The sequence below is a fragment of the Doryrhamphus excisus genome, linkage group LG6, assembly GCF_037039965.1.
Source record: "Doryrhamphus excisus strain RoL-2023G ecotype Guam linkage group LG6, RoL_Dexc_Guam_v1.1, whole genome shotgun sequence".
In the NCBI taxonomy this organism is placed as follows: Eukaryota; Metazoa; Chordata; class Actinopteri; order Syngnathiformes; family Syngnathidae; genus Doryrhamphus; species Doryrhamphus excisus.
In genome coordinates, this window is record NC_136362.1 from 17,056,134 (window position 1) to 17,081,836 (window position 25,703).

The 25,703-nt window shown below is 43.0% G+C and overlaps 2 protein-coding genes and 1 long non-coding RNA gene across 4 annotated transcripts in view; 2 read left to right on the plus strand and 1 right to left on the minus strand.

Annotated features, from left to right (window-relative positions):
• The window catches only part of tns3 (tensin 3), a 30,313-nt gene extending 16,659 nt beyond the window's left edge, over nt 1-13,654 (plus strand). For both annotated transcript variants that reach the window (XM_058066614.2, XM_058066615.2), the window contains exons 13-27: nt 1,784-2,935; nt 4,919-5,073; nt 5,150-5,282; nt 6,437-6,523; nt 7,284-7,413; nt 7,954-8,492; nt 8,574-8,660; nt 8,729-8,860; nt 10,731-10,826; nt 11,557-11,634; nt 11,717-11,794; nt 12,002-12,170; nt 12,237-12,305; nt 12,445-12,474; nt 12,550-13,654. In XM_058066614.2, coding sequence (XP_057922597.2) covers nt 1,784-2,935; nt 4,919-5,073; nt 5,150-5,282; nt 6,437-6,523; nt 7,284-7,413; nt 7,954-8,492; nt 8,574-8,660; nt 8,729-8,860; nt 10,731-10,826; nt 11,557-11,634; nt 11,717-11,794; nt 12,002-12,170; nt 12,237-12,305; nt 12,445-12,474; nt 12,550-12,694 — 3,080 coding nt within the window. In that variant the 3' untranslated portion in view covers nt 12,695-13,654. The remainder of the gene's footprint in view (nt 1-1,783; nt 2,936-4,918; nt 5,074-5,149; nt 5,283-6,436; nt 6,524-7,283; nt 7,414-7,953; nt 8,493-8,573; nt 8,661-8,728; nt 8,861-10,730; nt 10,827-11,556; nt 11,635-11,716; nt 11,795-12,001; nt 12,171-12,236; nt 12,306-12,444; nt 12,475-12,549) is intronic.
• Nucleotides 1-25,233, minus strand: LOC131125257 (uncharacterized). The gene is made up of 4 exons (XR_013627548.1): nt 25,013-25,233; nt 13,969-14,193; nt 12,019-12,154; nt 1-352 (listed from the first exon to the last, which is right to left on the minus strand). It is a non-coding gene; the product is annotated as an uncharacterized LOC131125257 (long non-coding RNA).
• Nucleotides 21,240-25,703, plus strand: part of LOC144898632 (insulin-like growth factor-binding protein 3) — a 7,811-nt gene continuing 3,347 nt past the window's right edge. The window contains exons 1-2 of the mRNA XM_078791557.1: nt 21,240-21,944; nt 23,185-23,426. Coding sequence (XP_078647683.1) covers nt 21,551-21,944; nt 23,185-23,426 — 636 coding nt within the window. The 5' untranslated portion in view covers nt 21,240-21,550. The remainder of the gene's footprint in view (nt 21,945-23,184; nt 23,427-25,703) is intronic.

Genomic DNA, 25,703 nt, shown 5'->3' on the forward strand with positions numbered 1-25,703 from the left:
CTTTCTTTCTTTCTTTCTTTCTTCTTTTTCTCTCCAGTGGGGTAGTCCCCCATTGCAGGGCAAGAGGTCGGGTTACTGCCGTTCCCCAGCCCACCTCCTTTCCTCTAAGCTCCGCCTCACGTGTTTACATTCCTCTGCCCTTATTTGGAACTCTCAAGGCCCCCCCCATCGGACTCCTTGTGTGGAGTGCAAACACTCTCACCTTCTCAACAGAGAAAGAACTCACCCGATCTCCAGTGATTTGACCCTGAACATTAGCGGCTGGGGGAAAGCCATGTCCGCCTCTGTGTCTCTGCATGGCCTGTGCTCCTCATTGTCTTCCCTGGAGATGTGGATTATCTTGTGTGTTTACCTGGATGTGGAGGAAAAGGTAGGAGTTTATGGGAGAAAAATGGGGTGAGATAGGGCAAAATGAAGGAGAAACATCTGTCTATAAAGCAGCTTGCACCTTGCTCACCGAGAGGAATGTTACAAGGAAGATTTTACTGGAAAGCTCTGAGTGGAAGGCCTGAGTCGAGCTAGTCAAGCCCGGATGCACGTTCAACCCCTTTGTGCAAATCGGGGGTTAGTCATACATACAGGAGGTTTTGAGCAGCAGTAGCAGGACGAGGAGGAAAGGAAGGGAATTATCATGCGTGTCTGGTATTTAGATCTCAGAGTCTTGGACTAAATGTGGCAGATTGATGTGCCTCTGGGGAACCAGAAAGAAACCTGGAAGAGAGTTCTAGTTTAACCCAAGTTTAGCTTCTTTGCCGTGATGGATGTGTCTCGGCCTTGTCGCAAATGACTGACCTCTGGTTGTTTTCCTGCCCTTCTTGAGGATTAAATAGGTTGTTTGGACATATGCCAGGGGTCAAAGGGTAGTCGGCAGGGAGAAGGGTGGCTTGATCACAGCAATGTGAGGAATGCAGGGGTCAGAACTCAAAAACGAGGAGCCGTCTGACTCTCAGCTGCACACAAGAAGAAGACACTGGAGGTCTGTTATATAACCTGAGCATGAAGATGTGTTCCCTGTTGAAAACTGCTAGATGCCTGATGGAAGGCAAGGAGTTGTCATGGCGACAGCAGGCAATAGTACAATAGGCAATTGTACTGGTAAAAAAAAGAATTTGGTTGACAATTAGCATGTAGCTCAATGCATATCCTCAAAATACAAAAGCAATCACTTTGAAACATTGTATTAGTTTGTGGTGAGAATCAGGGTTGTCCTGTAAGAGTTACATTTTCCCCATTTGGGTCACTATTAAATAAATTTTAACTGTTTTCATGTATATAACCTTCCATAAACCAGGAAGTAACATGCTCAGCAACAAACAGATGGACAAGGACGCGTATAGATTTATCATCATTATTCATTCATTCATTTTCTACCGCTTTTTCCTCACGAGGGTCGCGGGGGATGCTGGAGCCTATCCCAGCTGTCTTCGGGCGAGAGGCGGGGTACACCCTGGACTGGTCGCCAGCCAATCACAGGGCACATATAGACAAACAAACAACCATTCACACTCACATTCATACCTATGGACAATTTGGAGTCGCCAATTAACCTAGCATGTTTTTGGAATGTGGGAGGAAACCGGAGTACCCGGAGAAAACCCACGCGTGCACGGGGAGAACATGCAAACTCCACACAGAGATGCCCGAGGGTGGAATTGAACCCTGGTCTCCTAGCTGTGAGGTCTGCGCACTAACCACTAGATCACCGTGCCGCCCTATCATCATTATATCGTTGCTAAAACAACCAATCTAATGATACCTATGATTTTGTTTCCTTTGTTTACAGTACCTCGCACTCAAAGCCTAAGTCAGGACAAACCGTCCACCAAGAGGAACCCCAACGGAGGCGAGGCCACGCTAGGCCGAGGGGCCTGCACCACTTCTGCGACCTCCAGTCCCGACCACAGTGACCACGCCCTCTCTGTCAGCAGCGATTCTGGCCTGTCTAGCACCTCCCTTTGGGCCGACAAGCCCACACCTTTGTCCACTGCTGTCACGTCTGCCACCATCCGCTCCAACAAGGTCCCCAGTCACCAGGAGAAAGTCCAGCTCAAACGGCTTTTAAGCAGATTTGGAGTTGAGGACCCCTCGCTGGAGGAGATGGAGGATCCACCCCCAAGAGTGGTCATCCATCAGATAGTCCCAGCTCAAGTGCATATTAATGGAGAGCCACATCCTCAAGACAGGGAGACTGATATCTTGGATGATGAAGTCATTACAGGGAATGATCTGCATAGTGTTGACAGCTTTGGGACATTGTCATCGTCCTGCCACAAGAGCAGCCAGAACTCCCTCCTCTCTGATGGCTTTGGTAGTCCTGGAGGGGAGGAGCAGCAAAGCCAGACTCACGTTCATCACCCTGCATCTTCTGCCATAGAGGAGTATGAGAGACATTATGGTGAGGGTAGAAGGGGCCATCTTGGCTCCAAGAGCAACTCGGTGGTCACTTCCAACCCTAGCAGCGCTTCCGTGCCAAAGCAGCATGTCTACAGACAGGGAAGCTACTCCACACATTCCTGGGTCCGCCAACAGCAGATGGTTGCTGTGCAACAGCTCATCTACATGCCTGAGGATGGAAATGACACAGAAAGGTACCCAGGCAACAAACAAGGGAGTAGTTCACCTAAAGACGGCTTGTCCATGGAGCAGCAGAACTCAACTTCTCTGAGAAGTACAGCTCCTCACAAGGAACAGGCGATGCTCAACAATAACAACAATAACAAACGCGATGAGGAGTTCAAATCTCTAACGATGGACATTGATAACTCCATAGACCAGCTTAACCAGCTCATCATGGACCTGGATCCCACCTTTGTGCCTCTCTCCAACCAAAACGAGTCCATGAAGAAGAACGGAGGCAACCACTTGAATAGCTCGGCTTCCAAATGCTCAAACGGCATTGATGTCAGATTCAGTGAGAAAAACACACAGCAGACAGGTAAGACATGTAAGGAAATGTGTTGTTGTGGTAGAACAAGCACTGTAGATCATACAGGTTTATAACAACGTAATATTACTTCATCAACTCCACTGCAAAGTAAATTAAGCAGTGCTCACTCTCCGTCTCCCCACCGGCATGTTTAAGTGGCAGAAATAGCAGGGTTGTTGCCAGATTTTCAGATGTTTTTGGTATGTTTCGCAGGTCGACAGGCTGTTGAGGCTTGTCCACATAGCTCTCTGACAGGGGATCAGTACATTACATGAGGAGAGGGATGGCAGACCTTTTTGAAGACCGTGTCTCAAAGCAAATTTCACACAAAGGCTAATAAAACAAGAAAAAAAAATCCAGACGCACCAACACGGGTATTAGTTAAACACGTTCTATGTGCTTGGGCTTTTCTCTGACATTTTCAGAAATTGACCTTCAACTGCCATGATTGGTTTTCAACCTGTGTATTGAATCGTAAACCACCATAGGCTGCAGAACACGGCACGCACCGGAAACATTTCTGTCCGTTCGCCCCCACTAACAACTCTCATAAAGTAATTAACCACAATGTGTAAAGCATCAGAAAGGTTGCAGATAACAGTCTTCTTTAAATTAAGGCCATTACAAGAAGAACATCAGGGTTATAAGATTTCATTTTTTTTAAATGTATGAACAGTTAATGACAGCTTTGATACACTCAGTCTGTCTTTTTGGCTGGGAACTAATGAGGCAGAGAGAAAGGCAGTCATCCATCTGGTCATGTGTTAATCACACTCCAGTATGTATTTGTGGTTGGCAAGAGGCGGGGGTGATGCTTGCCCTGTGGAATTTCCAAGTAAGGAACTGTGAGCCCGCAAGCAAATATTTTTTATTTGATTCAAAGGAGGCCATACCTGTCTGTGCATATCAGCTACAGGAAAGCCTTGCTTTGGAGGGGAACAAGGCTTCAAGGGAAAACACTTTTTGGGGAATTTTGCCCTTCATGTGTAAAACGTGAAACACGAGTACACATGTTTTTCCCTTTTCTGTGTGTTCTAAAGAGAGAACAGTTAGCATAACGTCAGGGGACACATCTACTTTGACTATAAATCTCTCTAAAAAATGTCCAACATTGTCCAACATGGAGCGATATACATTCTGTGATCATGCAGGTAAATGATAACATGCAATACTTACAGTATTTTGTCATGTTTTGATCATTTTGTTTGTTACATATAATCATGGCAGACTTTGTGATCCAGAACCTCTTTTTCAGCCCCAATATACTTAATCAGTGTGCACTAGCTGCTCACTGAAGATGGCCTAATAATTCCATGCCAACTTCTCTAGCCTGCTGGCGAACTTTGGTCAAGTCACTATAACAACTTCCAGGGTTGGAAGTTGTTCTCTCTCTGAATGTTCTGAACTCCTGTTTCCACTCCATTGTCATATTGAGCAAATTAACGCTGGCTTTGCTGTGGTCTGTGTGGATGTAGGCTTGAGCTTCATTGTGTACCATCATATTTTATTTGGGTTACGGGGGGGACCCAATAAAACACTGAAAAAAACTAAAGGCACCTATGAAATAACCAAGTGACCACCATGAGTTATGCATGACAGCAATGCTCAGCTCTCCAGACAGCGTGACAAATGATCCCCAGCATTAACACTTTGGCATCATTAGCATTCTTCGGGGGTTGAGAAGAGTCCGGAGCTCACTGGGAGGGCTCAAATTAACACCCTGGTGCTGAGTGGTGCCGCTCTTTAGGGTAGTCACACTGACACTTAGTTCCCCACCGTCCACGCACACACACACACAAATTCTGCGCTCTGTGGACCACCAGGTAGATACCCAGTATTCTTCAGCTGTCCTCTCAAAACATGACAAATCTGAATATTATCAATCGGAAGAGTCTTTTTTCTCATTTTTTAAAAAGAATATCTATTTTGCCACATGTCTAGTGAGGTCCTAGCTAACATTTATCTGTCTCCTTTTTGCCTGTGAATGTCCAGCTGTGCAGTTCAATGATGGGTGCGGGGATGTCACTCGGAGTTTCAGTCGTCAGGGAAGTGATGTCACGGATCTCCCAAACTTTTGCAGCTCAGGGTGGGTGGCGCCAGAGTACAGCAACCAGAGGATATACTCCCCCTGTGTGTCACAGTCTGAGGTAAATTTACCAACATACCCTTGTTCCTCCATGTGCTCTCAGTGGTTCCAAACAATGTGTTTTTTTTTGTCTGCAGCATACCGTGTTGTGTAGGAACGACAGTGCTGATTATAGGGGACAAGGTCCAGATACAGACAGCGGGGTTGAAGCTGGGTGTGACATCACTCCTCCTACACCTGCCTTCCCTATATCTCCACCTACACCCTATGGTGAGCAGCAATTGCCTGTTCTTGAGTGCAAAAGATTGTAAAACTGCTTCATCATAGTCCAAGAATGGTGTTGGATTGGAAGGTCAGTGATTCCAGTCAGTGGTCCAGTTAAGGTGCAAAATTCTTCTTGTTGGTTTGGTTTGTTGAAATGGATTAGGTGGTCTTCAGGGTTTAGGCTCAGATAAGAGTCACATTAGACTCTCCATCCACCCAAAGGTGCCCAGACATCCAGTGTAGATCCAACTGGAACTATAGAAACAACTTAATTTAACACTCTCTAATACGGAGATTAGAACACGCCTTTGGGATTAAAGGAACTGCATTGAAATGGTTTGATTGTGTTTTGTTTTGTATCCATTAGTAATAAACAATCCAGACATGTGAAGGTCAGTCATGGCATCCCACAGGGTTCTTTCCTATGACCTGTATTGTTCAGCCTTTATATGTCCCTCTTAGTTAATGTCAGGAAAAGCTGGATGACCTCAAACTTTTTACTATTAAATTAAATTCAGATAAAACTGAAATCATGGGCCCTGGTTCGCAGAACCTCATAGAAAAGATTGCAAATTGTATTACTACCCGAGATGGTCTTGCACCTACAACCCACAATACTGTCAGAAATCTTGGTGTCGTCTTGGATAAGCGTCCTTTATTCGCCAAATACTACACATTTTTACATTTATGACATAAAGACAATCTGAAAATTCCTGCCACCAACAGATGCAGAAAAATATGTTCATGCTTTTGCGACCTCAAGGTTGGATTATTGTAACTCATCTTTTTGCTAAAGCATTTATTTAGATATGTATCACACTCGTCTATGTTCCCAGGACTAAGACTAAGAGTTCTGGTTTGACCTACCAACTATCCCTCAACTCTATTTTTTTTATATTCTTTTTATATCTCAACCCAACTGGTCGAGACAGACAGCCACCCAACACAGCCTGGGTTCTGTCCAAGGTTTTTCGCCCAGAGGGAGTTTTTCTTGCCTTCGTCTCCAAGTGCTTGCTCATGTGGGGTTTCAGTTGGTTCTCTGTTTTCATTTGTGACCTAAAGTGCCATGAGATAACTGATTTGGCGCTATGTAAGTAAATGGAATAGATTTGAATTGAACATTGTCAGTGATAAATGTGTCCTTTGTTTTGTTTTTCCAGTAAAAAATATGTCAGAATTCACTCATTCCTTCCGGCAAACACCATCTCCCAGCATGCAGTCTTATGGAGGCTATAGAACTGACCATGGTAAGTTTGTAGCAACTACTGTTGTACTGTTTGATTTTATGCCAAATCGGCCCTTCTAATCAGAAGAGCTTTACAGAGAGGTCCTTTCCAATTGTGCTTTTGTGAGAGTTCCTGAAAACAAAACAAAAAGTCAAACTTTCGAAGGATCTCTGGCTCAGTCTTTGCCTTCCCAGTGCACACGTCACAGGAGCATCATAAATCTACAAGTGGCCATAAACAGACACATGATATTGCCATGAATCCAACTTCCTTTTCATTTTGACTCAACTTCCCTGCATGGTTGCAGTTGCCTACAGTTTTTCCTCTGCGTACTGATTGTACCCCCGCTGTGCCTCTTAAAACCAGACACCCAGGCAAGAATCCCGGCTACATTCAGTCCTGACTCATCACCATGGTTACTGTGGGCCAGGAAGCATGACACAAAGAACAACTTTTTTGTCCCCTCCCTCCTGAAAGTGTCTCTGTGTAAACAGTGAGAAATAGGAACAATAAGAAACCAGCTGCTCAGCAAGAAACCCTAATGCTTGAGATGCTTAGAACAACGTTCTCAGCTCTTATCTATTTATGTCAGACAACTCTATTTAATCTGATTTGGGGTGGTTGTAATTGGTAGCTGTTTTTATGAAGATTAATGACTTGTGGGTTCTTTTAAACCACAACATAGATTGGACTGAATCCATAAATCTTCTCTAAGGCAGTATTTCCAAATGATATGGGTATTTTGTGCCATGTTTTTGTAATTTTCCTGTCCCTCTCACAGAATCGCAGGGATTTTCAGAGATGATGAATCATGCTGGAGTTGATGTGTCATATTCTACTATCAACTGCCACAGGACGCTAAATGCTGCACAATCTGCCGCCATGGTTGGGTCCCATCAGAGGACAGATAGGTAGAATTCCATCTCGTCCAGTTTGTAAAGATATAGTGCTAGAAAATATATAGAAAAGTGATTGCTCCCTTCCTGATTTCTTCATTTCTTTTGTCACACTTAAATGTTTCAGACTTTTTATCATTTATTCAGTCGTTTTCTACCGCTTATCCTCATGAGGTCGTGGGGCGAGAGGCGGGGTGCACCCTGGACTGGTCGCCAGCCAATCACAGGGCACATATAGACAAACAACCATTCACACTCACATTCATACCTATGGACAATTTGGAATTAACCTAGCATGTTTTTGGAATGTGGGAGGAAGCCGGAGTACCCGGAGAAAACCCACAGTGTTACTTTTGATCCAAGTACTTCTGTCTCATCAGACCACAGATTATTTTTTCAAAGGTTTTTTCTCAAGGTGTTTTCTGATAAAATTGAGACGAGCCTTAATGTTCACATTTAAGTGTGACAAACATGCAATAAAAGAAAAGGAAGGGGGTAAATGTTGTAAATGCTGGTTATCAGAAGGACTGACCGTCTGACCTTCTCTTTTTGAAGTCCATTAGTGAACCAGTCCTGGCAGGGGGAACATCCTATCCTGAACCATCAAGCCTCTTTAACCAACATCCCCTCCGCTAGACAAGCCCCCCAGTGCTCTGCCTCACTGGACTATGGCCACCACCATGTCCACCCGGCGCCTAATGCCCACAGCTCGCCTCGTAGCAGCCAGCGTAGCCGTATGGCTTGCTACACCCTGAGCCACAGTCCAGCCCAAAGCTTTAACGAGCAAGAGGACACGGGTGTAGGTTACAGTTCGGATTGTCCCACTTCCACCTTGTCTGTACTCGGAAACGGGGCTGTGGAAAGAGATATACTCAACTCTTTGGATGGCAATCAGTCACAGCTCCACCAATTGCAACCCCCACATCTGCCTGAGAAGAAGAGGGCATCGGACGGGGAGAATTCACTGGGAAGAGCCTCTCCGGCGCTAAGTGGGTTCTCAAGTCCACACAGTGGGAGCTCTCTGAGTATCCCCTTTCCTAATGTCTTGCCTGATCTGTCTGTACAAATGCCAGGAACAGGCTCACTTCTGCCAGGTGAGCTCGTTAACTTATGGTCGTTAGGAGATATTACTTGATAAGCTCTCTCAATTCACACATGATTTGTTTGTCTTGCAGATGTGCTTAACAACAAGCAGGTTACTGTCAAATTTGTACAGGACACATCCAAATTCTGGTACAAGCCTGACATCTCAAGAGACCAAGGTGGGCTCATTATTAGTCTCTGAGTACGGTTTGTTGGAACTCACAATCATCATGTTTCTACCACACAGCTATTTCAGTCTTAAAGGACAAAGAGCCAGGATGCTTCATTGTGCGGGACAGCCATTCATTCAGGGGGGCCTACGGTCTGGCGATGAAGGTGGCCACACCTCCACCTTCAGTTATCCAGCAGACCAAGAAAGGTATGGAATGCATCAGGGAAGCTCTGTTGTTTAGGTGCTTTGGAATTTCCAGCATATACGGTGGTTCCTTGGTTAAAGTCATAAGGCCAAACAGCAGGTCAAACTCAAACCAAAATTGACTCTAACCAAAGCATAATAATGCTAAAATAATGTAATGCGGGTGTTGAGTGTTGTTTACATATCTCTGATATGACAATGGTCTACTCTTTAAACGGTCTTGCGCCCTGGTCTTGGTACTGTCCATCACATTTCTCTTTTGTGTGACATAAACAAACTGGATGCCATTTTGAATGCCAACCAACCAGGACAACACAAACCAAGGCAAAAATTTTGCTAAATTTTTGGATGTTAACCGAAAAGTACGCTAACTGAGGCGGACGTTAACCGAGGTACCATTGTATAGTCTGGTTTCTTATGTTTGAATTATGTGGCTATTTTAAATCTGCATGAAGATTGGAGACTCTAAACTGGGGGGTGGGGGGGTCATCTCAGTTTGTGATGGTCAGCTACAGTGGTGACAAGGCCAGCCATACAGTTTCAAGAATGTAGTATCTAAAACCGTCACATTTTTTTTTTGTTAGTGTGTAAAAGTTTAAATAGAGCACAGCTGGGATAGGCTCCAGCACCCCCCGCGACCCTCGTGAGGAAAAAGCGGTAGAAAATGAATGAATGAATGAACATCCCTCTCAATAAAATGGACGCTCACTGATACTTCTAGCAGACTGAGGTAATAAATCAGCTCTGGAAAGTCAGTTTTGGAGCTTGTCAGTTCTTAAAGGGTTTCCCACAGCTTCTGGTCTTAAATGTGAACGAGGTTAAGCTCCTACACTTGACACATTGCCCCCCCAGAAATTATAATCCCCCTTAACAAGCAAAAAAAAAATGGCGTCACAGTATGTTACCAGGGATCAGTCTCCTGGTCACAGGGCCATCCTGGGAATCACTCCCATCGCATCATCTAGAGTTACAGTCCACTGTACTTGCCCGTCTACTGGAACCTGAGAGTCTGGTCTTCTCACACTGTACATCTCCTCTTGGGCGTCATTGCCATGAAGAAAAACAGACCGCTATTGCCAGATTGTCTCAGATGAACAGCTAATGTTTCAGCCTTTAAACAAAGGACATGCTCAGTCCAGAGGTCCTCTCCCACCCGGGGACTTCTCCTGGGAAGCTCCCTGTCCCACATAGAGACGGACTATAAACGGCTGATTGTTGTTAGAGAAGGGTTATTTTTGGAAAGAAAACAACTCCTGTGGATACTAAAGCAAAGATTCTTTGGATATGTTTCAGTACGGAACAAAAGGAGGACTGAGAGCTGCATGTTATTGCATCTTTCTGGGGTCACCAGGAATGGGCATAACCCTTTTTGTGAGCTTCATTCCTCACAGCACATACATGCCAAAAAATGTACCAGCATATATTTTTGGCAACCGCTCATTTGAACACTCCCCACCCCCACACCTGTCCCTTTGTTCGCCTCCATCCTTTAGCAGTCCAAGGGCACCTGTGGTGACATCATGACACTGCCCCCCCGCTCTGCATTCTCTGCTTAGTCCATTGTAGTTCCTTATTAGTGTGAAACCCAACCCATCTTAAGGAGCAGGTCTTTCTCCAAGCCTTTGTATCCAAACATTCCTCAGCTCCTCCCGCCCCCTCCAAGGCGCTTCTGTGGAATCATAATCCCATTTATCTCACGAGCGGGAACGACTTTCAGTGTGTATTTTGTAACTCCTCAAGGCTGGGAAATTACACGGACGGCCTGCTCAGAGCGGTTGCAAAAGAGTTTGTTGACCAGAGGATAGTTCTGCTATTGTTGATTAATTAATCAACTTTGTTTTTGTGTATGTGTGTCTGTGTGTGTGTGTGACAGGCGGAGATCTTTCTAATGAATTAGTGCGCCACTTCCTGATTGAATGCACACAGAGGGGGGTTCGCTTGAAGGGTTGCCCCAATGAGCCTTATTTTGGTGAGTGACATCATCTGGGCCTTTTCATTTGAACATCCAAGCGAACGTCTTTATGCACAATACTGCCCTCTACTGCCCTCATGTATTATATTGTCATAAAACGTACTATACAAAATAGAAAGTCGTTCAACATGCAACTTTGACAAATACAGCAGTTTAAGCACAAACGCTACTAAATAATAATGATAATAATAATAACGGCAATAAATTCCCTATACTGCCTTTACCCTAACATGTAATGTCCTTCTGATGGACTTGTACCTGATCCTATCCATCCTGGTCACTCCCAATGAGAACCTCAGCATCCTCACCTCAGCTACCTCCAGTTCTGCTTCCTGTCTTTTCCTCAGTGGTACTGTCTCTAGACCAAACAACATGGCTGGTCTCACCACAGTTTTGTATACCTTTCCTTTCATTTTAGATGAAACTCTTCTATCACACATCACGTCTGACATTTTTCCCCATCTGTTCCATCCTGCCTGCACACGCTTGTTCACCTCCTTTTCACAGTCTGCATTGTTCAGAGATTCGGTACCACTGTATGAATTATAATAAAAAAATACAGTGAGAGCAAATAACTTGAGAGAGCTATCGAAATCGACAGTAAATCATGATGATGCTTATTTATACGATAATGCATTTATAATGGCTTGAGTTACATAATATTGCATTATGTATGTGTGCACTATGTACTATTTTATATGATGTTTTGTTTTGGGTTTTTTTACAGGAAGTTTAACTGCACTGGTTTGTCAACATTCAATTACTCCCTTGGCTCTACCTTGCAAACTCATCATTCCAGACAGAGGTAACGTTTTATTTCTGTTTTGTGTTTTTAGGTTAAATTGTTAATACTCCATGTCTGACTTGATTGATATTGCTGCTTCTAGACCCACTAGAGGATGTTGTGGAGAACACCTCACAGTCAGTCACCAACTCTGCTGCAGAGCTCCTCAAACAAGGAGCAGGTAATGGACTTTCTAAGAGCACAAAGTGTATGACCTACAGATGTAGTAATGGAATAAAGAGCAAAATAAAGTTATTACAAGAATAAAGTCATAATGTTAAGACACAACGTAGCTTAAAGTTGAAATAAGCCAAATGACCACTTGTCAACGGTATCACCAAAGGACTGCAGAAGGAGATGTAAACAATTCTCACGTCTGTGTGTGCAGCTTGTAACGTGTGGTACCTAGGCTCGGTGGACATGGAGTCCCTGACGGGGGTCCAGGCGGTGCAGAAGGCCACCGGTATGACTCTGAGCTCTAATCCTCCTCCAATTTCCACGGTGGTACATTTCAAGGTGTCCTCACAGGGAATCACCCTCACTGACAACCAGAGGAAGTAGGTGTCATGCACACACAATGCAATTCTTCTTACAGCAGCTAACATCTTTAATCCGCTTTGTAGGCTTTTCTTCAGGAGGCATTACAACGTCAACACTGTTATATTTTGTGCTTTGGACCCTCAAGATAGAAAGTGAGTACTATGTCAAGATACATTATATACTTACTTAGTTAAAACAAATGAGCTTGTGTTAGATTCATGACATTATGCAAGTGGAGCTAATATTGTGGCCCCTGATTAAAAATCTTTGTCTTGTGTTGATCGCAAACAGGTGGAAAAAGGATGGCTGTCCATCAGCAAAGTGAGAAAAATGACTAAATACAATGAAATGTCAATGCCAACACTGCTACTTATACTTTTCTCTGTTTGTACGTAGGATTTTTGGCTTTGTGGCCAGAAAAAGCGGCACTTCCATGGACAACGTGTGTCACCTGTTTGCAGAGCACGACCCTGAGCAACCGGCAAGCGCCATTGTCAATTTTGTGTCCAAGGTGATGATTGGCTCGCATAAGAGTAAGTGAGGAACCCCATACCCTGGAGAGACTGAGAACTGGAAATAGCAACAATAAAGATGGTAATGACTCTAATATTACCATGATAGTCTGCTGACAATGAACTTTTAATACTTCATTTATACTGAATTTACTTATTACCAATAATAAGCAGCCAGGGCATTACCATTGTTGATGAATGTCAATGTTTTTTTCTCTTGCTAAGTGTTTATAAGTTGCTTCCATGGCGTACTTAGCCTGCATATTTGATCTATGCAACATAAAAGTATATTTTTGTAAACCTACTTAAACATGTATAAGCATTTAAGTCTTTTTATTTAGTTGGATGTGAATGGGACCACTTTCAAGGAAAGAGTGTGTGTGTGTGTGTGTAAAAAGAGCAAAAAAGAGACAATTATTTTTTAATTAAACTCTATAATATATACTATTATATATGTCTATTCCTCCCCTGACAATGAGCTGGTTACAAAAACGTGAACTTAAAACAGATTTGCGTGGGATCGTGAGCAATATACGAACAGAATTTAATTGTGGCCTTTTTATTTAATATTTAAAGGCAAATTTTAAAATAGTCCTATAAAAATGTTTTTAATAAATTTCATTATGGTGTCTTAATACATTTTCAAAGATAAATCATATTTTTCCTTATTTTTCTCATGTTGTCTTGCCCTTAATGTTCTCTGGTGCCCTCTGGGGGAGATGAGTCACACTTGCAATTGCACAAAAAAAGACCCCCCCCCCACTCCACATTCGTTTGTATATGATGCATTAAACTTGCTCTTGGAGGTATATTATCCCTTGTGTGTGGATGCTGTATAAGATATAACATTTCTTTTTGATGTGCTTCCACCACAAAACGTAAAAAATGGCTCACGTATGTGTACCTCATGTATGTGACCTGTGTCATCATTTCTTATTTGTATAATTGAATGTGTTCGATGTATTTTGTAAATAAACAATAAGCAACAACCCTCTTGTTGAGCATTTATTTTGTAAGTTCTATTCATCGCTCGCATCATAGTGAGTGTTTGCTGCAGTTCATTTTATTGCCACTAGATGGTGACAGAAACAAAACCACAGGCAAGTTGTGAGGGGTTTTTTTGTGTGCGTTTGGGCCCGAATTTAATATTTTTTGGGCACATGAATGACTCAGATGGGGGTATGCTGGGGCCTATCCCAGTTGAGTATGGGCAAGAGGTGGGGTAAAACTTGGACTGGAATATTGAATAACATTAATCATTATGAGGTGTGAAAGGAAAGACTCATTTATGAAGAGCGCTTACCGTCTGGGCAGGTTCTCTTCATGGTTGCTCGAGGGCCAGTGTAATAAGCTCTTCCTCCTCCTCCTCCTCCTTGTCCTTTCTAGTGTCTTTATGCAGGTGGTGAAGGTGAAGAATTCCCGGGGAGGGCAGGAAGAAGGAAGGAAGGAAGTGAAGTCTTGCAGGTGTGGCGACTGCAGAACCCAAACGGCTTATCTTCTTCTGTTATTTCAAATGCTGGAGAAAGTTCTGAAAAGAGGCCATTGTTAGACTAGTCCAGACTACAGTATATATATCATATCATTTGTGTTACTTGTACTCCAATAATCCCAAGTATTGACCAGCAGATTAATGATTTAGAAGTGGTAATGACTAGAAAAATAGACAAGGGATTTATTTTACAAGTCTTAAACACTGTGTTGACATACCTGGCTAGACTAAAAAGGAAGTCCCGTAAAATACAGTACAGGTCTGTGACTGAATAAACAAATAGCAGCCTTCCAGAAGAGTTGAAAATGATTATGTAAAACACAGTGCAGCCGAAATCAAGGCAGCATAATAAAAAGGTTTCAGCAATGGACACAATTTGCAGTTTATCATGAAATATATAATTTATAATGTTTATTAAGAAATGGGGCTGCACGGTGGTCGTGTGGTTAGCGCGCAAACCTCACAGATAGGAGACCAGGGTTCAATTCCACCCTCGGCCATCTCTCTGTGTGGAGTTTGGGTTTTCTCCGGGTACTCCGGTTTCCTTCCACATTCCAAAAACATGCTAGGTTAATTGGCGACTCCAAATTGTCCATAGGTATGAATGTGAGTGTGAATGGTTGTTTGTCTATATGTGCCCTGTGATTGGCTGGCGACCAGTCCAGGGTGTACCCCGCCTCTCGCCCGAAGACAGCTGGGATAGGCCCCAGCACCCCCGCAACCGTCGTGAGGAAAAAGCGGTAGAAAATGAATGAATTAATAAAGAAACGGAAGTATATAAAACACACATTGTGGAGTTCATGACACAAAACAAAGCTTATCCTCACTAGTCACTCAAAGTCAACTGGAATAGGCTCCAGCAACCCTAGTGAGGATAAGCGGCATAGAAAATGCATGGATGGATAAAAAGTTGCATCTCTGTGTAGCTTCAAATGCCACGGGGGAGCAAAAGTGAATCAGTAGGGGGCCTAGTATCAGCTGACTGATGTCATATGACATCTACTACAAAGTGCCGTTTATGAGTAGTTGAATAATGTTACATACTCCACAATGGAATTAGAGTGCAAAAATAGAGTGCAACTGAAAATGCAATTAGAATTCGTCCACAATGTTGTCTACCACAGCCACAGAAATCTCGACCACTTTTCTACTGACTGCTACTGACATTCAACAGTGATCACTCCGCTCTCACACAACCACGTTATACAACCGCAGACCACCAGCGCTTGTAAAACAAATAGAGCGTTATAATAGGGTCTGCGTCTCCTCCGCCGACTCATTTAGTCTTTGTTTACCATAACTAATGGCATGTCTGTAACAATACTGTCCGGCTACTCACTTACTGTATATTTTAAGCATATTATTGCTGCGAACATAGTCATAAATGAAGCTCTAATGAAAGGGGTACTTTGTGTGTGTTTCGCCACAATAATCCATGCGTGACTGACTGACTGACTGACAGACAGACTGGCTGCCTCAATGTATCACACGTGTGAGGAAACATTCATACATGTGTAAAAACATGCTACTGCAGCTGAACCAGACAGAGAAATACAGACATGGGAAGTGATGTTGTCTGGGGGGTGGGAGTGTGTGTGGGGGGGTCCAAGGGTAAGTGATATAAAGCCTAATGTGAGACGCACCACTTTCAGCCCACTTCTGAACACTCTATGACAGGGGTCTCAAACACGCGGCCCGCAGGCCAAATGTGGCCCGCAGGACCCTAGTTTGAGGCCCCCGCCTTGATATGAAAGTTTAATGTTAGTGCGGCCTGCGCAAGTTTGATATGGATGCTGTATGGTATCATGTACCCAGAAAAAATTATTACGTTTGATTAATGTTCATGTTAAAGGTTAAATAACTGTTAATAGTTATCCTCCCTATCCATGTGGAAGTGGTAAGTTTTTGGCTATTTAAGTTTAAAGGAAATAACTTGAAGGCTACCGTTTAGGTCGCTAGCTCTCTAGTTTGCGAGTTAGCATGTGTCTCAAGACCCTGCAGTTGCGCAATATGTTGTAAATAAAAAGAGTATAAATGTGACTATAGTCGTGTTTTGTCATGTCTACAGGGCTCTAATAATGCTTTGTTCATTTTAATCTGAAAAAAATCATTTGTCTACCCACCAACTATATATGGTTTCTTAAGTTTTTATTATTTGCAGTTTTATTGTTCTTATTATATTTATTTATTTATTACTGATTGATGAATTTTCTTTATTCTTGATTTATTTTTCATCTTATTTTGTGTAGAAAAATAAAAATTAAGATATTTGAGAACAGTGGAATGTTTTATCAGAGCTTTTCTTGTAGAAAATCAAAACCAAAGCAAAGTTTATTCATTCTTCTGTTTTTAATAAATGCGTTTTTTTTTTTTTTTTTTTTTTTGAAAACCTGATGCGGCCCAGTCTCACCCAGACCCTAGCTCTAGTGGCCCCCAAGTAAATTGAGTTTGAGACCCCTGCTCTATGACTTTCTCTCCTTCAAGCCTCAACTTTGCTGAGCTCCAATTACAGCGTTGGACAGCCTAGAGGGGAATTGTAGGGGGGGCTAGCCTACAGAAATGGGGCCGATCCCCCACACAAAATAATGAACTGACTATTGAAATGTGGCCTGCTCTTTATGTTGTATAATAATCAGCAGATATTGCATTGTTGTCTTAGAGCCAACATGAACATGATGAAACGCGTATGATTAGCCGATTACGGCTGTTGCATTCGATAAACCCCTGATGTATCAATTACATAAGCGCTGTGGGGGGGGGGGGTGATCAGGGAATTTACCAGACATGACATGTGATCTGTCTTGCCGCCCCACCCGTCTTGTCATGCTCCAACACACTTCCAGTACATACATTCATAGACTCAAATACTGCATTCAGGCTTTAATTTGAGGTAATTATCCAAAAATAAAAAAATCATACAGTAGATATACTGTATTACAGTAGTGTAATACTCAGTAGACAGATACAGCCGACACTGTATTGAAAAAGAATTTGGCATACGGGTACTGTATCACATCAGTACATGCACGTGAATCTCCATGTACTGCCAGCAGTACACAGCTCAACAACCAATGAAAACATGGTTTGTGATATTCAGTCACTTCTTCTTTCTCTTTGGGCTTTTCCCTTCAGGGGTCCCCACAGCAATTCAATCTCCTCCATCCAACCCTGTCTTCTGAATGTGTCTCTCTAACACCAACTACCTCCCATGTCCTATGACCCATGTCCTCCTTCACTGCATCCATGAACCTCCTCTTTACCTGGCAGCCCTAAACGCAGCATCCTTCTACCAATATATTCACTATCTCTCCTCTGGACATGTCCCAACCATCAAACATGTAATGTCCCTCTGATGTACTCCTTTCTGATCCTATCCATCCTGGTCACTCCCAACTCCCAACCTCAGCATCAGAACAGCCTCAGAACAAAAATGAGCTCCAAACTAATTGCATTGCTTGTTTGATTTTTAAACACAATGTCGCTGTGGTAAATAAATTGCATTTGTAGTCCGAAAACCAGAAGCCAGGCGAATACAAAGACAAAGCATCCCTTGTTGGATCAATATGAGCTTTTAGTTGGCAACCCTACATGGCACAGCAGACATATGGGATTTGTCACATGAAATCCGCTGATATTGGTCAGTGGCCAATCAATCAGAACATCCTTAATTAATATATTTTTCACGTTATCATTATTCATTCAAGACCTGCCTTCCCTGACCGCACGTCACTGCGGAAACTCCATTGTTTATGTGAAGCTTGCAGTTATTATCGGTACAGTCCCAAGACTTGCAAAATCCATCTGGATGCATCATTAGCATGCAATTGGGGTGCATGAATGATGTAAAAAAAAAAATCAACATAAAGGCGTTATTGAGTTGACTGCATTATACGTTGCCTGTGTGGTTTATTGAGACTGGCCCACACCCAATAGCAAGGTTATATTTAGTGCCACCTGCCTGGCCAAATAGTACTAAAACACTGTAAAATTGCTCCAGATTAGAATGTGTCAACTGCTTTGACAGCAGGTTTATGTTAAGCTCATGTACAGTAATATCCTGTGTGCAAAATTCTTCACACTCCCTCTTTATTGAGTGGCTGCTCAGCGGGATGACATTCCTGCAAGAAGTGGCCCGACGCTTGCTCGCTTGCTCGCTTGCTCGCTGCTGTTGCTATGCTGAATATGTGCAGGTGGCTCAGAAACCCCCTTCTGAGGAAAATGAGCTTTTTTTTTTCTTCTCCACTCTCTTTTCCTGAGTATGAAATGAATGTTTGGCATTCCGAGGAGAAGCACTGTGCTGTAGAACCTCCTTGTTAAGAGGCATGCCAGGCCTCGTTTGACATAAGGAAGCAACAAGTGACTTTTACTAGTATTTTCTTGAACTGTAAACACTCATAGACGTCATTAAGTTGGAATGTCTCTTGTATGCGTTCCTACAGTAAAGTATGCTCATAAATAAGCAGAACAGGACCAAATAGATACTAAAGATCTGTATGTGCTTAGCAAAAACAATTAATTCATGCATTCATTCATTTTCTACCGCTTTTTCCTCACGAGGGTCGCAGAGGTGCTGGAGCCTATCCCAGCTGTCTTTGGGCGAGAGGCGGGGTACACTTTAGTCACCAGCCAATCACAGGGCACATATAGACAAACAACCATTCACACTCACATTCATACCTATGGACAATTTGGAGTCGCCAATTAACCTAGCATGTTTTTGGAATGTGGGAGGAAACCTGAGTACCCGGAGAAAACCCACACATGCACGGGGAGAACATGCAAACTCCACACAGAGATGGCCGGATGGCCGAGGGTGGAATCAAACCCTGGCCCTCCTCGCTGTGAGGTCTGCGCACTAACCACTTGACGATGTGCCGCCTAGTTAAAAATAATAAGAAACAATAAAAGTAATGGTCCCATTTTTCATAAGCAGGGTGACATGGACCACTTTAGTCAATGATACTTTGGATCAGGGGTCTCAAACACGCGGCCCGCGGGCCAAATGAGGCCCGCAGGACACTAGTTTGAGGCCCCCGCCTTGATATGAAAGTTTAATGTTAGTGCGGCCCGCGCAAAGTTTGATATGGATGCTGTATGGTATCATGTACCCAGAAAAAATTATTACGTTTGATTAATGTTCATGTAAAAGGTTAAATAATTCTTAATAGTTATCCTCCCTATCCGTGTGGAAGTGGTAAGTTTTTGGCTATTTAAGTTTAAAAGAAATAACTTGAAGGCTACCGTTTAGGTCGCTAGCTCTCTTGTTTGCGAGTTAGCATGTGTCTCAAGACCCGCAGTTGCGCAATATGTTGTAAATAAAAAGAGTATAAATGTGACTATAGTCGTGTTTTGTCATGTCTACAGGGCTCTAATAATGCTTTGTTCATTTTAATCTGAAAAAAATAATTTGTCTACCCACCATCCATATGTGGTTTCTTAAGTTTTTATTATTTGCCGTTTTATTATTATTAAGGAGTGTCACAGTGGGACACTCTGACCCTCCTTTTCCTCATTCAATGCCTTCACCGCTAGACCCCCCCCCCCCCCCCCCCACTGGGATTCATCTCCACTCCCTTTAACCTTACCCGATGCAAGTCTTGTGTTCATGTTGTAAAATGTGCTTACTTGTGCCTATGTATGCTGAGGTTTTGTTTAACAGCCCCACGCTGTACTCCCCTATAGGAGCTTAGTTTGGAATTGTCTTTTTCTTCCTCTTCCTCCTCCATCGCCCAGTCTTATTGTATAGTATGCTGCACATGTATGGGCGGGTGATTGCACGTTTTCGCTTGCACCTCTCTATGAGTGACAACTAGGGCTGTTCTATTCTGAGGCCCATTGTTGTAACATTAATCGACAAACAATTCATCCAACTCATGTCGCAACATGATGCATGTTGTACACAATTCCTGGAAGCTAAAAAACATTGCAGTTCCGATAGGGCAGGTATACTCATTCATTGACTAATATTGACATTTCTTTGATGATTTGAAACATGTGATATAAAAATGAGGAATCGGCATGGGGGAAACACCATTGTAAATGTTTCTGCAGCATTATATTACTGGTGACATACAAAGAAACAGAAACTACCAGGCAACCATGATCCAACACAGTGCACTCACTGAGTACACACAGCAGAAAAGAATCCTCATAGATTTTTGCCCTGTATTTCATCAGAAAAAGTCAAAATTCCACAATTTTTATTTAAGATAATGTTAAAAATGTTTGGAATCACAATATAAAAATATTAATATTTACTTAATGTAAGTATTAGTATTATTTTTTTATTTTTTTCATTATTAAGACACAGAGCGGAAAATCTATTTAACACATGATAATTATCATCCTATGATTTTCTAAAAATGACTGTAAAATGCATATTAAAATAAAAATTCAGTCACTCCAGATATGAGAGTTGCAGACAACAAAGAGTCATTGAACTCATTATTCATTCAGTAACACACACTTGGTGCCCCCTATAGGTTGATATTTGCTATTGCTTGTATGTGGGCTCGTCAATTAAACACTGGAAAGGAAAACATGCACTATATTCATAGGACTTTTTGCTGTTGTTTTTCAGGGAAATTATGTAATGAAATGATGTAACAATTATGTTATTTAGGTATGCGACAAAACAGCAAATACCAGTGGATAAAGACTAAGTAGATTAAAATGATTGGAAATAATACAATAAAAGTAATAAAGTGCAATCAGTGGACCTGCACAATGGTGGACTGGGAAAAAAAAAACTGGCCTTTTTGGTTCAGACTAGCCCACTAGAATCCGAGGCAACACACCCCATTGATGTACTGTACTTAAAAAAACATGCACCCTGAATAACACAGCTGTACTGAACAATAACCGTTTATGTTCTACAAACTTGAATCTATAAATAATATTGAAATCATTCCGTGGTGGGAATTATGGCGTCTCTGATGCTACTACGCCGTACTATGTTTGCAATTTACTATGTTAAATAAAGTTATAAACAGTCACGCGAGCCAATCACATGTTAGCAAAAAACTGCAAAGCCAATCAATGAGCTTGTAGGCGGGCTATAAGAAAACATACTTTAAAACTTGAGCGGCCATTTTCCGCCTGGTCCTAGTGCTCGGAGTGTCTATATTTTCAATTAATATAACGTAACGCTGTAAGGCGCGGTTATAAATACATAAATAAATAAGCGGCCGTCCATCAGCTTCATTTTCGTCCCACTGGGAAAACTCCCGGTACTCCCGATGGCCAATCCACCCCTGGTGGACCACAGGTTCCGCGGGGGGAGTGACTACAGTCACCAGGGTCTATATATTGAGATGTTTTGGCTTTAGGTGAATGAGAAAAGAAGAAGAAGAAGAAGTTAGCATATCGAGGATTATTCCCTCCACACGCCACAATCATGGATTCATGCTTCCGTGCACTTTGCATGACTTTTGTCCTGGCGTCTTTTACCCGGAGGTCAGGTGCGCTCGGTCCGGTGATCAGGTGCGAGCCCTGCGATGATGGAGCGCGCTTGTCGTGCAAACCTCTGCCCAAGGACTGTGCGGAGAAGGTCCGCGAGCCGGGCTGCGGGTGCTGCCTGACTTGCGCGCTCAGCTTCGGCCAGCCGTGCGGCGTGTATACGGGCAGATGTGGCTCCGGGCTGTCATGCCAGCATCAGCCCGGGGAGACGAGACCTCTGCAGGCTCTGCTGGAGGGACGAGGGATTTGTGCAAATGCCACAACAACAACGGCCGCGACGATGAGTAAAAGACTCACGGAGAGACCATCGGCTCCTGTCAATGAACTTCCAGGTATGCGTGCACCTTGATTTTGCATGCTTGATCCACATAGTAGAGTGCATTGAGGGCTTTGGAACTGCATACAAATGAGCACAGAGTGTCTTTATGGCTCATAGTGGACCTTTATAAGTTTCTAATTGAGTGTTGGAGGCAGGAGGGAATATCTTCTAAATATAGTACATTAGAGTGGCACAGACCATTAAATATGGTCTATGTATACTACAGTAATGGTGCACGGATCAATACATATGATGTAAATATAGTACATTGGAGGTGCACGGACCATCAACTATGGTGTAGCCGTGTAGCGACTATTCAACATGGTCTACATATACTACATTAATGGTACACAGTTTCTAAATGTAGTACATTAGAGGTGCACAGACCATTAAATATGGTCTAAGTATATTACGTCAATGGTGCACAGACCAATAAATATGATGTAGTACAATGAAGGTGCACGGACCATGCATTAAATATGGGCCAGCGGTGCACAGACCATTCAATATAGTCTATGTACAGAACTTTGTCAATAAATATGGTGTAAATGCAGTACATTAGAGGTGCACAGACGATTAATTACGGTCTCAAATTGCACAGACCATTGAATATGATGTGAATACAATAGATTAGAGATGCACAGTATATAGTATTAAGGTGCAGAAACTATTCAATGTGGTCTAAATGAAGTATATTAGAAATGCACAGATCAATAAATATGATCTGGAGATGCACATAATGTGTTGCACATTATGGTCTAAAAGTACATAGACCATTAAATATAATCTAAATAAATACATCATAGGTGCACAGACCCTTAAATATTAAAGTGTACAAATCATTCAACACGGATCAATAAATATGATTTAAATGTTACATGTCATTACATATGATCTGGAAAATGCACAGACCATTCAATTTGGTCTAAATGTAGTACATTAAAGGTTCACAGACCATTAAAAATGATCTAAAAAGAGTACGTTAGAGGTGCACAGGCTGTTAAAGCCATTCATCCATTTTCTATATTGCTTGTCCTCATTAGGGTTGGGGTTAAAGTTACGATCTCCAGACATGCAAACCACTAGACCACCGTACAGCCCAGACCATTAAATATGATCTAAATAAGGTACATTACACTCTAAATATAGTATATGAGAGGTCCATGTATTCTCCGCCATTTGTATATATTAGTACATGTATAGCAGTCATTGGCCTCCAAGTGCATAATGACCAAACCACATGTTCTGGACAGAGATGACTGAGGCTCAGGATGAGGAGCGTAACTCCACTGGCCTCCAGAAGACCCACAGCGGCATCCACAGACCTGTGGGACCCACGAGACCTCTGCTTCACCCCTTTATCGCTTCTGCCAAGGCCGAAATCCTCCGGCGGGAGCAGCAGAAGAGAACAAGAAGCTTTAAAATGGAGGTTCCAGGACCACTCATGACAGACCAACAGAACTTCTCCCTGGAGATCAAACCGGAGCCTGAGTATGTAAGTACCACAACCAATATTTTCCTTCCTTCGGAGCACGCAGTTGGAATGTTTTTCCTCTCTCTGTGCTTTGGTGTTTTTCTCTTCCTGCGGGTGATGAAATGTTTTGGGGGGAACCGTTGCTGAAGGTTGGCAGGCCTCATGACCAATAGAATGGCACGGCAGCAGTGAGCGGGGACCGTGGCTCTGCGGTTGACCTGGGTCAGGCGGTTGTTTGGCCACAAGGCGTCCGCGTGCCGGCTGCACCTAGAGCCAACGGATGATGGATTGGCCGGTGTGAGTGGCGGTTGGGAAGCCCTGCTACTATTTTCATCCCTTCTTTGGCCACTACTAGTGCTGGGCTTTGGCTGCATGGACGCTTTGATTAGCGAGCGGAGTGTTTGGACTTTAGGACAAAGCTTTTTGGCTCAGCCTTTAAGCTTCACCCAATCCCACATCCAGCCATTCATCCATCAATGTCCTCTTCCGCTTATCCTGTTCGGGGTTGTGGGGAGCTAGAGGCTATTCCGTCAGACTTCAGCCGAAAGGTGGACTACACCCTGGACTGTTCACAAGTCCACCACAGAGCCCATTCAGGGTTCTATAACATCAAATGGTACGAGCGATACAATTCAGTTTTCTTCAAATGTGGATGAGGATCGGATATGAAACGGATATCATAAAATTCATTCATTCATTCATTTTCTACCGCTTATCCTCACGAGGGTCGCGGGGGGTGCTGGAGCCTATCCCAGCTGTCTTTGGGCGAGAGGCTGGGTACACCCTGGACTGGTCGCCAGCCAATCACAGGGCACATATAGACAACAACCATTCACACTCACAAATGATGATTAATCATGATTAATTAATTTCACAACTGTAATTAATCTGATAAAAAATTGTATTGATTTGACAGCCCTATTAAAGGGGACCTATTATGCAAATGTTTGGGCGCATTCGGCCACATGTATTGAGTTGTGGACTCTTATAGAGCAGCTACACACAATAACTCGCACAGAAAGCTGCGTAGATCTTCCAGAATCTGCACCTATTCCAACTGGATTTCCTTGGCTTTCCAAAACAGTCTTTTTAATTTATTCCACCCATGGCCCGCCTCCAGGCACGCCCACTCCGCTGTGATTGGTTGTACTCCCAAGCTCTCTCAAGTACTTCCGGACTGCTGCCGAACCCCACTTTCTAATTATGTTGGTATAGGGGTTAATAATGAATTAATAAACCCTTTGGAGAGCTACTTGAAAAGTGGATAAAAAAGCTACTGGTAGCTCATGAGCTACTGGTTGGAGATCCCAACTTACCATGAATCACCTCAAAGAGTGGTATTGTAGGTCTGCGTTGACTGCAAGCAGACAATTCTGGTCGAAATGTGGTCATCACAAGTTTTTTGCGGGAATGCCTGTGTTTAAAAGAACTAGATCCACCTATTGTGGTGAAGAAGGCTATTAGTAACTCCAGACATTGGTGAGCTTGTAATCCGCATGCATGCAGGTAAGACGCTCCTTGCATGCACACTCTATAATGCTACACAGACAACCGCTTACACAAAATAAACACAGTTAGGACATTGATAAAGGAAAATGGCTACTTACAGCTTGCGCTTCTAACTCTTCAACATGACCAAGGAACGTTGGCAAGGCATCGGGCTTCAGCAACAGTTTGGCAGAGAGTCCAGCTTCGCCCATGCTCACAAAACAGTCGCATATTTTTCACTTCACTTGTAATCTGCAACTCCAACCACTTCTGCCTGATGCTTGGCAAGTTAGCGTTCCCTCAGAGATGGAAAAACCTGGAAAGCATTGCTCCGTGTTAGCGCAGTTAAACACGCAGGCTTACAACTTGTACCTGGGTGTGCTCATTCAGCCAGTGACTTTTCACAGGGCTCACAGTGATGTCACAGTGAGCCAGTGTTAGAAAAAAAGTCTCTGAAACTAGGCTTACAGAGCCATCCCAAATTTCTTTCAGGAGTCCAAATGCGCAAACCTCATTATCCGGAACTTTGGCATCATTTCACATCATAAAACAACATTTATAAGTCAGAAAAAATTAATAGTGCATTCGAGGTGCATGTAAATATGCTAGTAGAGGTGTGAAATATGCTAGTAGTATGCTAGAGGTGCATGTAAATATGCTAGTAGGAGAGGTGTGAAGATTTATGTTTGTTTTGTTGTTGCCCAATATTTACACTAGGGTTGTTGTTAACATGCATTTGGTGGATTTTGCAGATTGCTTTGGATGTTCAGTGAAGTCATACAGATATGGAACACTTGTATAATGTATACA